This window comes from Bombina bombina, chromosome 11, assembly GCF_027579735.1.
Source record: "Bombina bombina isolate aBomBom1 chromosome 11, aBomBom1.pri, whole genome shotgun sequence".
Lineage (NCBI taxonomy): Eukaryota > Metazoa > Chordata > Amphibia > Anura > Bombinatoridae > Bombina > Bombina bombina.
Genome location: NC_069509.1, coordinates 75,346,315 through 75,360,266, shown reverse-complemented (window position 1 = coordinate 75,360,266; position 13,952 = coordinate 75,346,315). Strand labels below are relative to the sequence as shown.

The window sequence follows — 13,952 nt, the reverse complement described above, 5'->3', positions numbered from 1 at the left end:
CCTTGTAATTTTCAGATTCGTTCAGAGTTGGCCTCTGTTGAAGGGAGTCTTATCTCTGTATTCAGTCAGACTAATAGTTCTGCTGTGGTCTACTTAAATCTTCAGGGGCAGGGGACTCTTAGTTCCCTAGCTATGAACAAAGTGTCTTGAATTCTTTCCTGGGCAGAAACAAATTGTTGCCTGATTTCTGCAGTTCATGTTCCAGGAGAGAACAACTGTAAGCAGTTTTTCACAGACAGGGGAGTGGTCTCTTTTTTTTTTATCTGGATGTTTTCTATCAGATTGTGGCCCTTTGAGGTTTTCCAAAGATAATTTGATGTTTTTGTTTGATTGAATAGTTAACTTTTCAGATTCTATGTGAGGTCCAGGGACCCTCTGAGGAGTTTGTGGTTACTTTGGTTGCTTCATGATTTTTTATTTTGGCTTGCTTATGTTTTTCTTCCACTGGTTCTTCCCTGAATGATTTCTTAGTTCAGGCTAGTTTCCCAATTGCTTTAGATTGGCCCCTCGGAATCTGGTATGGGGACCTCGTTTAGGTATCCAGTTGCCTTCCTAGGTCTTTTTCCTTTTTCAACCTTTTTTGTGTCTAGGTCTGTCTTTTTCCATCAGGATTTTAATTGCATGGTGACAATCATTCTCAGGCAGAGAGGTTTCTCAGATTATGTTGTTGAGACTTTGATACAGGCATGCAAGCCTGTGATTAGGAAGATTTATTCAGTATGGAAGGACTTTATTTTCTAGTGTATAGATCATGGTTTGTTTGTTTTTCTGGCATTCTTGTAGAATTCCTTGGGTTTTGCTATTCTTTGCAGGATGGTTTAGATAAGGGTTTATCTTCCTGCTATTTGGAAGGTCCATTTTCTGCTCTTTCAGTTTTGTTCCTCCAGAAGATTCATGGTTTCGTTCAAACTTTGGCTAGACGTTAATTTCTCTGTTAGCCAAAAGTAAACTAGACTTATCTGCTGGAAGAATCTCTGCAGTTGTCTACTCTCTCATGGTATTCTCCTTTTTTATCTTTATATATTTTTTCTTTTTTTCAGGATAAGGCAATTTTATGGTCTATATTTGACACTTTAACTTCTAGTTCACTTTTCTGGTTCCAGGAAGGGGCAGAAAACTTCTGCTGTTTCACTTTTTGGTCTATATTTTGATCAATGAAGCTTACTTGTAGGGGGATAGCCTCCACCTAGACTGATTTCTGCCCATTCTACCAGTTCAGTTTTTTTAGAATGAAGCTTCTGTTTTCCAATATTGCAAGGTAGCGTCTTGGTCTTTTTTGCACGCTTTTTTTTTTTTTTTTTTTTTTTTCTAGTACATCCTTTGGTAGGCAGTTGTTTTAGGATAATTTGATTTTGCCTGTTGGTCTTTCTAATTTCATATTACCCGGTTTATTCTTTGGATTCTATTTGGGTAATAAATTTTTTGTTTCACTGTGAAAAAATCTTGTTCATTTTTATCCCGCCCTTATTTCTCATTATTTGTGGTCTCCACAGCTTAGGTATTTAGTTCCCAGGAGTAATGAGTTGTGGTTTCTCACCACCTGCATGAAATAAAACATAATTTATGCTTACCTGATACATTTAATTTCTTTCATGGTGGTGAGTCCACAAGACCCCACCCTGTTTATTTTTGGTGCTGGTTTATTTTTACACACATTCAAAAAAAAATTCTGTTTTTTATTTTGCTCTTATTTCTTCTTATATGCAAATCTGAGTTGCCAGTGAGGTGGCAGGGGTTTTATAGGGTTTTTGAGGTTTGGGAATTTTTGCCTTCTCCTAGTGGCAGGGTAGAGTAATTCCAAAGAGTAATGGATTGTGGGCTCTCAATACCATGAAATAAATGAATTTATCAGGTAAGCATAAATTGTTTTCTTTCTTAAAGTGGTATACTTCCCAAGAGTAAAGACTTTTGGACTCTCATCACTTGGCCACCAGGAGGTGGTAAAGACACTGTCTACACCAGAGCTTTCAAATATCCTTCCTATTTCCCTTACCTAGTCTAGGAGACAGGAAGAGATAGAGGTGCTCAGGGTTTTTATTCCAATTTTCTTTTTCCTTTAATGGATAGTTCCTGGAAGAGAAGGAAATATGAGGGTTCTGGCTTTGCAGTGTAAATCTTCCCTATGGAGTTGAACACAAGCCAGCAATAGAGTGGCTGGGACAGTTTCTTCGCCTTCTCCTGTTAGACCAGCAAGATGTATCCCGCTCTTTATATCCTTTACTATATGTACAAGTACAGGATGTGCTCTCTACTGCCACCTCTGGAGTGTTATTTCTAAGTGAGGCTATGTTGCTAGGTTACCAACAATGCTTCAGATTTGTGATCAGATGTTTGGCTATTGTTTCAGCTTTGCATTGAGTACTATAAGAGGATATATTAATTTCAGTGAACCCTTGATAAAAAAATAATAATTAACAATTGAAGAAAGTACAACGGCTCAAAACAGGTTATTTTGTGTGGTGTATGTCAGGCATTAAAAAACAAATGGAATGTTGCAAGCTGTACTTTGCAGTTTTTAATGTAATTCAAGTTTTTTACACCCAGATGCACCCATGGGCGATTAAACTTTCTTGCCAGCTGGTAAGTTTTTGCAATTACTTTCCAAGTGGACGAGTGGAATTTTTTGGGGGAATTTAAAGGGCCCTGGATGTTACAAACCCTAAAAAAGGTTGTGCAAATTATTATTATACTATTTGTGAAACTTTTGATTAGAGATTTGTGCATGAAATACCTTTTATAACATTATTTCAGATGGTCACAGAGACATTAACTAGCCTCTAAGCAGAAATCATAATGGTTTTATCTTTAGAAAATTATATTCTCTGCTTTATGTCCTGTTCTAAGCGTTATGTGTTTTTTGTTGTTTTTCTTTCTTTCTCTCAGGCTTCTACTTGATCTCCCCTTCTGAGTTTGAACGGTTTTCTCTAAGTGCCAAGAATATCACAGAACCAGTGTGTTTGGTAGAATTTGACCGACCCCACGATCCTGTGCATCTCAAGTAAGCAGCACCAGTTCTCACTTTTTCTACAATTGGCGTCAGTCTGCATAGAGCATTTTAATTTTATGGTGAGCACTGAGCTGAATGTTATCAGTGTAAAAGCACATTGCTACATCCTGAGCTCATGATGTTGGATAGGATAGCGCTAGATTTATAGTAGAATTAGTTTACATTAACATTTTTGACACTTGTTAGTGTTATACTATGAGATTATGCTACTATGACATTTGGTAGTTCTAGAAGTGTGCTGGGACAACACCGTGGCATGGTCACGTAGGAATGAACCAGTTGACTACTTTGTATTCTTGTGATTGCTTGAACTGGATTCCTGGAAATCGAGATTCTATTGTTAAAATTACAACTTTCTATGTTTTCAGCAATAAAGTGACAACATCTCCAAAAACCAACCAGGCTAATGGTACACACATACCGAGGGAAACTGATGCAAGTCCGGCACCAATGGAAGGTAACTCAAACCTGTTCAAGAGGCACCCTTCCTACAGATTCATGTCTGGGCACATAAACGGTTTCTGGATAGCCTAGCAGAAAAGTCATCTTCAATGGAAAACCTAACAAATTAGTTCTTAGAAATGACTTTATAAAGAATAACAGTTACATTAAATGTTTGATTAGTTTAAGGAGTGAGGTACGATCCTTAAATTTTATTTTTATCATTTGTGCAGTGTTCATTACCTACAAGGAGGCTGTGGTCTCTACAGGAATGCTTTTATAGCTAGATGTCAAAAATCTAGAGTATCTTGAGCTGGTTTACTATTCATATAAGACTAGTAAGACGGTCTGTTTTGCTCATGCTCAGAGGCAGAATGCAACTTAAGTTCAAAACATGTCTGCTCTCATCTCCCTGAGGGCATTGGCTACAATGAGAAATTCTAGGTGCTCATTCTGCAAGAAAATAATTAGGTTTGTTAGCTGTTTACAGACATCCCCACCCTCCACTAAAAAAGTATGTAAAAAAAAAAACTATACAAAGTAGCACACATCCTATATTCTAGTGCACAGTTATATCTATAATTTCTTACACCCAGTGAACGATCCTGCCGCCTATCTGCGTTCGGCCGGGCTTCAGTATATGAATGAGTGGGTGAGATCCTGCAGCCACTCAGTCAATAGTCGCCCAATGTGTAAAGCCTGTCCCTCCCCCAGATGGGGCCAACCTCACAGACCATACATTAAGGAGGTGCACATAGTGGGCGCGTCATCTGGGATATACCACGTGTGTAATAGAAGGGGAGAATGGGATTCACTACCTAACAGCACAGCCGAGTTTCCGGGATGTTGTGTATGGCTTGCGGGCGTCAGGGAGCCACTATTTCAATGTGGGAGAATCCTGGAACTTCCGGGAGAGTTGGGATGTCTGTATTTAACACAATTTGTTTCTTTGTATCTTTACTTTTGATTTAACATAATTGTTTGTTCTAAACGAGTGCTGTTTTTATTATCCCTTTAAAGGGACAAGAAACTAAATTTTTTTATTTCATAAAGCCGCTTACAATTTGAAACACCTTTGCAGTTTTCTTCTATTATCAAATGTGCTTCATTCTTTTTGTATCGTTTTGTTGATGTGCCAGCAATGCACTATTGGGAGCTAGCTGAGCACATAATGTGAACCTTTGACAGGAGGCATATATGTGCAGCCACCAATCAGCAGCTAGCTCCCAGTAGTGCACTGCTGCTTCTGGGCATAACTGGATATGCTGTTCATCAATGGATACCCAAAGAACTAAGTCAGTTGGGAAGTTCCTATGATTGGCGATTTTCCTTTATGTAGTTTTGTTATTGTGTTGCAGCTGATACTATTGCATAACCGTATAATAGATTTATGTCCTAACAGTCTCCTCTCATCCTGGTGCAGGTCACACATGTGAGAACATGGCCATGTTTTCACCCTCCCCACTTGACTCTCCCCTTAACAGCACTGACACAACTTTAGACACGACGGGGGACATCACAGTGGAGGACGTCAGGGACTTACTTGGGTGAGCAGGACCAGACCACGCTCATGCAGGATATACTTTTCATGCTTAGAAGTACCTGGCAGACAGTCCTGTGAAACTGATGAAACAGATACATTTCTACTATAGAAACAATTGCCAGACAGGCTAGGGCCTCAGAGAGAGAGCTCCTGCATTGCTGGGTGGCCACGTCTCTATTCCATACCTATTTATTACATATCTCTGTATCTTTTAAAACTTAAAAGCTTAAGGAACTGCAGTAGTGGTGGGCAATTAATGTATGCTTTAATAAAATATGCATAATAAATGTAACCATACTAATATTTCTATGAAAGGCTCATATTAATGGAACATATGTTTTTAAAACAGAACTCAAGAAATGTTGTAAAAAAAATATTGTTTTTCACTTTTATTGTAACTTTCTGTAGAGCAGCTAGAATGCTAACTGCATACTTCAACGCAGTGATTGCTTAATCAGTGCAGGATGGGCCACAGCAGAAGTCCCTGGACCACAAAACAATGCAGAACAATTTTTATATATATATATATATATATATATATATATATATATATATATACACACACACATACATACACCGTATATAAAAAAAAAATTTTTTAAATGTTGCATGCAGATCTTTTACAGCAAACTTTTCTAGACCTACGAGGGACATTTTCCAGAACGTTGGTAATGTGTCTATTTCTTTCCTAAGATATGGTGAGTCCACAAAATCATCAATTACTAGTGGGAATATCACTTCTGGCCAGCAGGAGGCGGCAAAGAGCACTACAGCAAAGCTGCTATATATATATATCACTTCTCTTACCCATAACCTCCAGTCATTCTCTTTGCCTGCGGTTTAAACAAGTTCCTCAGTGTACCGTCCTTCAAGATGGAGACTATATGTTCCATTCTTCCTTTGATTCAAGAGGGTCAGTTTATGACAACCATAGACTTAAAGGATGCGTACCTTCATGTTCCCATTCACCGGGATCATCACAAGTTTCTAAGGTTTGCTTTCTTAGACAATCATTTCCAGTTTGTGGCTCTTCCTTTCGGCCTTGCCACAGCTCCCAGAATTTTCTCAAAGGTCCTGGGGGCTATTTTGGCAGTGATCCGGTCTCGGGGCATTGCAGTAGCGCCTTATCTGGACGACATTCTGGTTCAGGCGCCGTCTTTTCAACAAGCAAACTCTCATACGGAGATCTTGTTGCCTTTTCTTCGCTCCGCCGGTTGGAAGGTAAATCTGGGAAAGAGTTCTGATAGCAGCCACGAGTAGTGTTTTTAGGGACCATAATAGACTCCCTACTAATAAAGATATTTATGACAGAGGTCAGAAAAACAAAGATCTTCGGCTCTTGTCTTGTCTTGTCCTTCAGTCCTCTCCTCTGCCGTCAGTGGCTCTATGTATGGAGGTAATTGGTCTGATGATAGCTTCCATAAACATAATTCCGTTTGCTCGGTTGAATCTCAGACCTCTGCAGTTATGCATGTTAAGACAATGGAACGGGGACTATGCGGATCTGTCTCTGCAAATAGTTCTGGATCAGACGACAAGGGACTCTTCTGTGGTGGTTGTCTCAGGATCACCTCTCCCAGGGAACTTCCTTTCGCAGACCTTCCTGGGTGATCATAACCACAGATGCCAGCCTTCTAGGTTGGGGAGCAATTTGGGGGTCATTGAAGACTCAGGGTCTTTGGACTCGGAAGGAATCAGTTCTCCCTATAAACATTCTAGAACTAAGAGTGATTTTCAATGCTCTACTGGCCTGGCCTCAGCTAGCCTTAACCTGGTTTATCAGGTTCCATTCGGACAACTTAACTTTGGTAACGCACATCAACCACCAGGGGGGAACTCGGAGTTCCTTGGCCATGTCAGAGGTGGCCCGGTTAATCCAGTGGGCGGAGTCTCACAACTGTTGTCTTTCTTCGATCCACATCCCAGGAGTGGGGAGTGGGAACTCCATCCGGAAGTATTTTCCAGTTTAATCTTCTATTGGGGGCAACTAGAACTGGATCTCATGGCTTCTTGGCAGAATGCTAAGCTTCTGAAGTACGGCTCAAGGTCAAGGGATCCACAGGCTTTCTTGATAGATGCTCTGGCGGTTGCTTGGAATTTCAGTCTAGCATACATATTTCCTCCGTTCGCTCTCCTGCCAAGAGTCATTGCTCGGATCAAGAGAGGGTGTCGGTGATTCTCATAGCGCCAGCGTGGCCTTGCAGGATCTGGTATGCAGATCTAGTGGAAATGTCGTCTCTACCTCCGTGGAGACTCCCTCTGAGGGAGGACCTTCTACTTCAGGTTCCTTTTCTTCATCCAAATCTCGTTTCTCTGAAGCTGACTGCTTGGAGATTAAATGCTTGATTTTAAGCGTGGGTTTTCAGAGTCGGTCATTGAGACCATGATTCAGGCTTGTAAGCCTGTGACAAAGATTTACTATAAGATATGGCGTAAATATCTGTATTGGTGTGAATCCAGAGGCTACTCTTGGAGTAGAGTCCGGATTCCTAGGATTTTGTCTTTTCTCCAGGAGGGTCTGGAGAAGGGTTTGTCAGCTAGTACTCTGAAAGGTCAGATTTCTGCGTTGTCTAATTTGTTGCATATCTTTTTGTCAGGCTTTGGTTAGGATTAGGCCTGTGTTTAAGCCAGTTACTCCTCCCTGGTGTCTTAACCTTGTTCTTAGAGTTTTACAGCGGGCTCTGTTTGAACCTATGCATTCTTTAGATATCAAGATGTTATCTTGGAAGGTTTTGTTTCTTGTTGCTATTTCTTCTGCTCTGCAGTTTGATTCTCCTTATCTTATTTTTCATTCTGATAAGGTGGTTTTACGTACTAAATTTGGTTTCCTACCTAAGGTTGTTTCAAACAAGAATATTAATCGGGAGATTGTGGTTCCTTCTTTGTGTCCTAATCCTCCTCCTCCTCCTAAGGAGCATTTATTGCACAACCTAGATGTTGTGCGTGCATTGAAGTTCTATCTTCAGGGGACTAAGGACTTTCGTCAGTCTTCTGCTTTGTTTGTTTTTCTGTGAAGCGCAAGGGTCAGGAAGCTATGGCTACTTCTTTCTTTTTGCTAAGGAGTATTATTCGTTTGGCCTATGAGACTGCTGGACAGCAACCTCCTGAGAGAATCACTTCTCATTCTATTAGGGCTGTTTCTTCTTCCTGGGCATTTAAAAATGAAGCTTCTGTGGAACAGTTTTGAAAGGCTGCAACTTGGTCCTCTTTGCATACTTTTTCAAAGTTTTATAAATTTGATACTTTTGCCTCAGCTGAGGCTTCTTTTGGGAGAAAGGTTCATCAAGCGGTGGTGCCTTCTGTTTAGGTCTGCCTGTCCTTTCCCTCCCTTATCTGTGTCCTCTAGCTTGGGTATTGATTCCCACTAGTAATTGATGATTCCGTGGACTCACCATATCTTAGGAAAGAAAACATAATTTATGCTTAACTGATAAATGTATTTATTTCCGGATATGGTGAGTCCACGGCCCACCCTTTATTTAGAACCTCAGGAACCTCTACACTTGTGTTATCTTTTTCCATTTTTCCTTCGGCCGAATGACTGGAGGTTATGGTTAAGGGAAGTGATATATATAGCAGCTTTGCTGTAGTGCTCTTTTGCCACCTCCTGCTGGCCAGGAGTGATATTCCCACTAGTAATTGATTCCGTGGACTCACCATATCCGGAAATAAATTTATCAGATAAGCATAAATTATGTTTTAAAGGGACAGTATACACTCATTTTCATATAACTGCATGTAATAGACACTACTATAAAGAATAAGATGCACAGATGCTGATATAAAAATCCAGTATAAAATGGTTTAAAAACGTACTTAGAAGCTTTCAGTTTAGCTCTGTTGAAAAGGCAGTTGGAAAGCCCACTGCAAGTGGGAAATAAGACACTCCCCCCTCCCCCTTCTTTTGCATATGAAAAGACCCTTTACACAAACAGGAGCAAGCTGGAGAAGGTAGCTGACAGTATTCAAATAAAACTTTGGGGCTTGGTTAGGAGTCTGAAAATCAGAGCAATGTTCTTTAAAAATAAGCAAAATTATAAATTTAAAAAAAAAACAACTTTATGGGCTTTATAAATAGATCTACAAAACATTTATGCAAAGAAAAGAGTGTATAATGGCCCTTTAATTGCTCATTTCATGATCTCCCCACAGGGCTACAGAGGAATCTGAAAAAAACATGAAGAATTCAGTGGATGAACCACGGTCCTCAGAAATTCTTATTAAATAAGGTGAGTTTCTATCAACCCAGATGAACATACCAGCAGGTGACTGTGTATACCAGACATCCTCAAACTTGGCCCTCCAGAGGTGTTGGAACTACATTTCCCATGATGCTCAGCCAGCATATCAGCTGGCTGAGCATCTTGGGAAATGTAGCTCCAAAACCTCTGGAGGGCCAAGTTTTGAGGATGTCTGGTGTTATAGTGTCCAAAAGATACAGAAGATGCTCAGAGACTACATTAGACATTTGGTTAGATACACTAATAGTTACACAAGCTGCTAGACTGTAACTATTTTTGTCTTCCAGGTTCTGCTCTTATGGTGCACGTGGGGTCTGTAACCGGCCCATGCTCTGGTTTACAAACACCCAACGGATCACTTTCCTGATACCTTTCAGCATAACATAAGGGATTCCTGGTTTGTTAACCTGATGATACTGATAGACTTTTTATGGAACTATCTTCCCATCGGAGCAAATCTGAACTCTACAGTCCCCAGGTTTACAGCTGGGACGCATAGATGACCCCCCCTTTGCTGAGAACAGCCCTGGAATACAGACATTGATTGCAGCCAATATAAATGAAGACCTTGATACATTTTTTACATTTGAGCTTCTAAAAGGAGTCGTCTTTCTTCTATTGAGTTTTGGATTTATCTGGCTGCAGATTTGCTGTAGGTCTATAAAGCATAGAAAATAGGTTTTATATTTGGCAACATTGTGTACATTTTATACCAAGATTATGTATAGGATCTATAGGCAGAAATGTATCCATACAACAGATGAGTGACGCCTGCATCATTCCTTGTTTCTGCTGTATTTGCAGAGACTTTCTAGTACCTTATCCTAATGGTCCTTTCTGCTCGGACTCTTACATTTTGTATTTCTAAATAAGCTTCTGCAAACCTGTACAAATTCCTACGAAACCAGAGATTTTACATTGGGACAATAGCTTAACCACAGCCATACTGGTCTTCAAACAGCTGGAGTGCGTTCTGGTAGAAAGGACTTTCTGGGCTTTGGGACATTGGGGTTTATTTCCTCGGTCTCAATTCCAAAACTGTTTAAGTATTTAAACACGCATTTGCCTTGCTGTGCACAGTGCTTTGTAGGCGGCAAGGGTTAAGCACATACACACCGTCTGCAAACATGCTGATTGTAAAGGGTTAATGGTGCTTTCCCTACTCCTTGACTTTAATTATAAATTTAATTCCGAAAACCATGGTTTTATCTGTAGAGTTCTATTAGACTGCTTGGCACAGAACAATTTTTGGTTATTAAATGCTGGAACGCTTTGCAACATGGGATGTTCTAGTTTAACTCAGGTTGTTTGATTACCCTAACATGAAAATAGCAAAACTTTTTAATTATTAAATAGCACTAATATTCTGCACAATGCTTGCTGTGGCTTATTGGTCCGTTTTTAAGACACACAACTTTATTATCCTTTGGCAATTGCACACCGTTCTCTATAGCGCTATTAACCAAGCAATAATCATTTATTCAAAGGGAGTCTCCTACATCCTCGGGGGTGTCCCTACTCCTGATTGGATGTGACAGTGTTTTTATTATTTAGCCTCTGATATTGGTGTGAACTTAACCAGTCATTTGCTGCAAAGAAACGAACTGAAATTTGACTAATAAAGGCTTTATTTTAACTGCAGGATGACTGCTTATCACAGACTGTGATTTACTGACCCCCTACAGCACTCCAGGGGTTAATCTGAATTATTGTGGGGGGGGGGTTTTGAAGGGGGGGTTGAACATTGAGCATTTCAGAGTATTTTTGTATGCCTTGCCTACCATTTCTAAGACTGTTTTTGGTACTGCTTTTCTGTGAATTAGTTTGTATGGGGGTGGGCGAAAGGGCAAGAGTTGGATTATTTCGCTAACCGTATTGTTGTCTTTGACAAGTTTATCTTTTTTGAAGAATTATCCAGTTTTACATGGATTTTTATTTTTCTGTTTAGAATGTAATCTTATTTCATTTGTTTGTTTGTTTTTTGTTCGCATTTTGTTTAGATATTAAATACTGTTTTATTAAAAAATAAATAAATAAAGCTTATGTCTCTCTCCATTTATTCTTCAACTATTTTTAACAGTAGTGTTCAAGGACATTTAAAGTCATGTATAATTTGGCATAGTCACAATTAAAGCTGTAGAAAGATAAAAAGAAGAAAGCGCATCTCCGATTCACAAGGATTTAATGACAAAGGATTAAAATGTGCTTACAAATTGCACGTACAAGATACAAGTCAATAGTTCACTCTACCGGTCCCTCTCATAGGAAGCCTTCACACACTCTCCTCCTGTGTTTAGATGTAAGACACGCTCAATCTGGATATCCACGGTCAGTTGAAGTGGAGCTAAGGTACAGCCACAGATGGTCTACGGTAGCCGAGAGTGGCCATAAATCACTATGCATTTCGCCTGGTAAACGTCCAGGCTTTTTCAATTTTTTTTTTTGCAATTTATGTCCACTCCCGGCTACCGTAGACTTTCTGTGGCTGTACCTTGGCTCTGCTCCACCTCACCAACTGACCGCGGTTATCCAGATTGAGTGTGTCTTGCCTCGAAACGCAGTAGGAGAGCGTGTGAAGGCTGTCTATGAGAGGGACCAGTAGAGTGAACTATTGGCTTGTTTTTGCATTTTGTCTTGTACGTGCAATTTGTATGCACCTTTTTAATCCTTTTATTAAATCCTTGTGAATCGGAGATGCGCTGTCTTCTTTTTGTCTTTCTACAGCTTTAGGATAATTTTGGTTAAGGAAACGACAAGTTTTTGACCGGCTGCACTTCAGAGTCACTACACATAACTTTCACTTGTTTGGAACAATATTGGATTTAAGATTATCATTTCTTTCATGTAATTGGCAAGAGTCCATGAGCTAGTGACATATGGGATATACAATCCTACCAGGAGGGGCAAAGTTTCCCAAACCTCAAAATGCCTATAAATACACCCCTCACCACACCCACAATTCAGTTTTACAAACTTTGCCTCCTATGGAGGTGGTGAAGTAAGTTTGTGCTAAGATTTCTACGTTGATATGCGCTTCTCAGCATTGTTGAAGCCCGATTCCTCTCAGAGTACAGTGAATGTTAGAGGGATGTGAAGGGAGTATCACCTATTTGAATACGATGATTTCCCTAACGGGGGTCCATTTCATAGGTTCTCTGTTATCGGTCGTAGAGATTCATCTCCTACCCCCTTAGTCTTTTTTTCAATTGACTACTTCTTGCAATTGCGGGTATTAGGCCCGCGGGTGCGACAAATGCAAAACTTTATTGCGTCATTCTTGGCGCGAAAATATTTTTGGCTCGAAAACATACGTTTGACACAACTTCGTCATTTCCGGCGTCATATGTGATGCCGAGACCTTTCACACGGCGGCGTCATTAGTGACGTGAGTGTGTAATTTCCGGTTATTTTTGGTGCCAAAAAAAGTTTACGTTACATTGTGCGTCATACTTGCCGCCAAACTTTTTAATTATTTCAATACCCCTTGTATGTTTGCCTCTTGCTTATTTTCTCTATCAGAGGCGTATGCTATTGCATTTTTTCCCATTCCTGAAACTGTCATATAAGGAAATAGATCATTTTGCTTTATATGTTGTTTTTTCTCTTACATTGTGCAAGATGTCCCAATCTGATTCTGTCTCAGAAGTTTCTGCTGGAACATTGCTGCCTGACATCGGTTCTACCAAAGCTAAGTGCATTTGTTGTAAAATTGTAGAAATTATTTCACCGAATGTCATTTGTAATAGTTGTCATGATAAACTTTTACATGCAGATAGTGTTTCCATCAGTAATAGTACATTGCCAGTTGCAGTTCCTTCAACTTCTAATGTGCATGATATACCTGTAAATTTTAAACAATTTGTTTCTGATTCTATTCTGAAGGCTTTGTCTGCATTTCCATCTTCTAATAAACGTAAAAGGTCTTTTAAAACTTCTCATTTAGCTGATGAAATTTCAAATGACCAACAACATAATAATTTATCCTCTTCTGATGAGGATCTATCTGAGACAGAAGATCCTTCCTCAGACATTGACACTGACAAATCTACTTATTTATTTAAAATAGAGTATATGCGTTCTTTATTAAAAGAAGTGTTAATTACTTTGGATATTGAGGTAACAAGTCCTCTTGACGTTCAGTCTAATAAACGTTTAAATGCTGTTTTTAAACCTCCTGTGGTTTCTCCAGGGGTTTTTCCTATTCCTGAGGCTATTTCTGATATGATATCTAGGGAATGGAATAAGCCAGGTACTTCTTTTATTCCTTCTTCAATGTTTAAAAAATTGTATCCTTTACCAGCAAAATCTATAGAGTTTTGGGAAAAAATCCCCAAAGTTGATAGGGCTATTTCTACTCTTGCTAAACGTACCACTATTCCTATGGAAGATAGTACTTCCTTTAAGGATCCTTTAGATAGGAAGCTTGAATCGTATCTAAGGAAGGCCTATTTATATTCAGGTCATCTTCTCAGACCTGCTATTTCTTTGGCTGATGTTGCGGCTGCATCAACTTTCTGGTTGGAGAATTTAGCGCAACAAGAATTGGATTCTGACATATCTAGCATTATTCGCTTAATGCAACATGCTAATCATTTTATCTGTGATGCCATTTTTGATATTATCAAAATTGATGTTAGATCCATGTCTTTAGCTGTATTAGCTAGAAGAGCTTTGTGGCTTAAATCTTGGAATGCTGATATGACATCTAAATCTAGATTAC

At 39.5% G+C, this 13,952-nt stretch overlaps 1 protein-coding gene across 1 annotated transcript in view; it reads left to right on the top strand.

The window, feature by feature from the left end:
* LLGL1 (LLGL scribble cell polarity complex component 1) overlaps positions 1-11,275 on the top strand; it is a 243,677-nt gene extending 232,402 nt beyond the window's left edge. The window contains exons 19-23 of the mRNA XM_053694694.1: positions 2,884-2,998; positions 3,376-3,464; positions 4,872-4,995; positions 9,144-9,220; positions 9,520-11,275. Coding sequence (XP_053550669.1) covers positions 2,884-2,998; positions 3,376-3,464; positions 4,872-4,995; positions 9,144-9,219 — 404 coding nt within the window. The 3' untranslated portion in view covers position 9,220; positions 9,520-11,275. The remainder of the gene's footprint in view (positions 1-2,883; positions 2,999-3,375; positions 3,465-4,871; positions 4,996-9,143; positions 9,221-9,519) is intronic.
* The last annotated feature ends 2,677 nt before the right edge of the window (positions 11,276-13,952 follow it).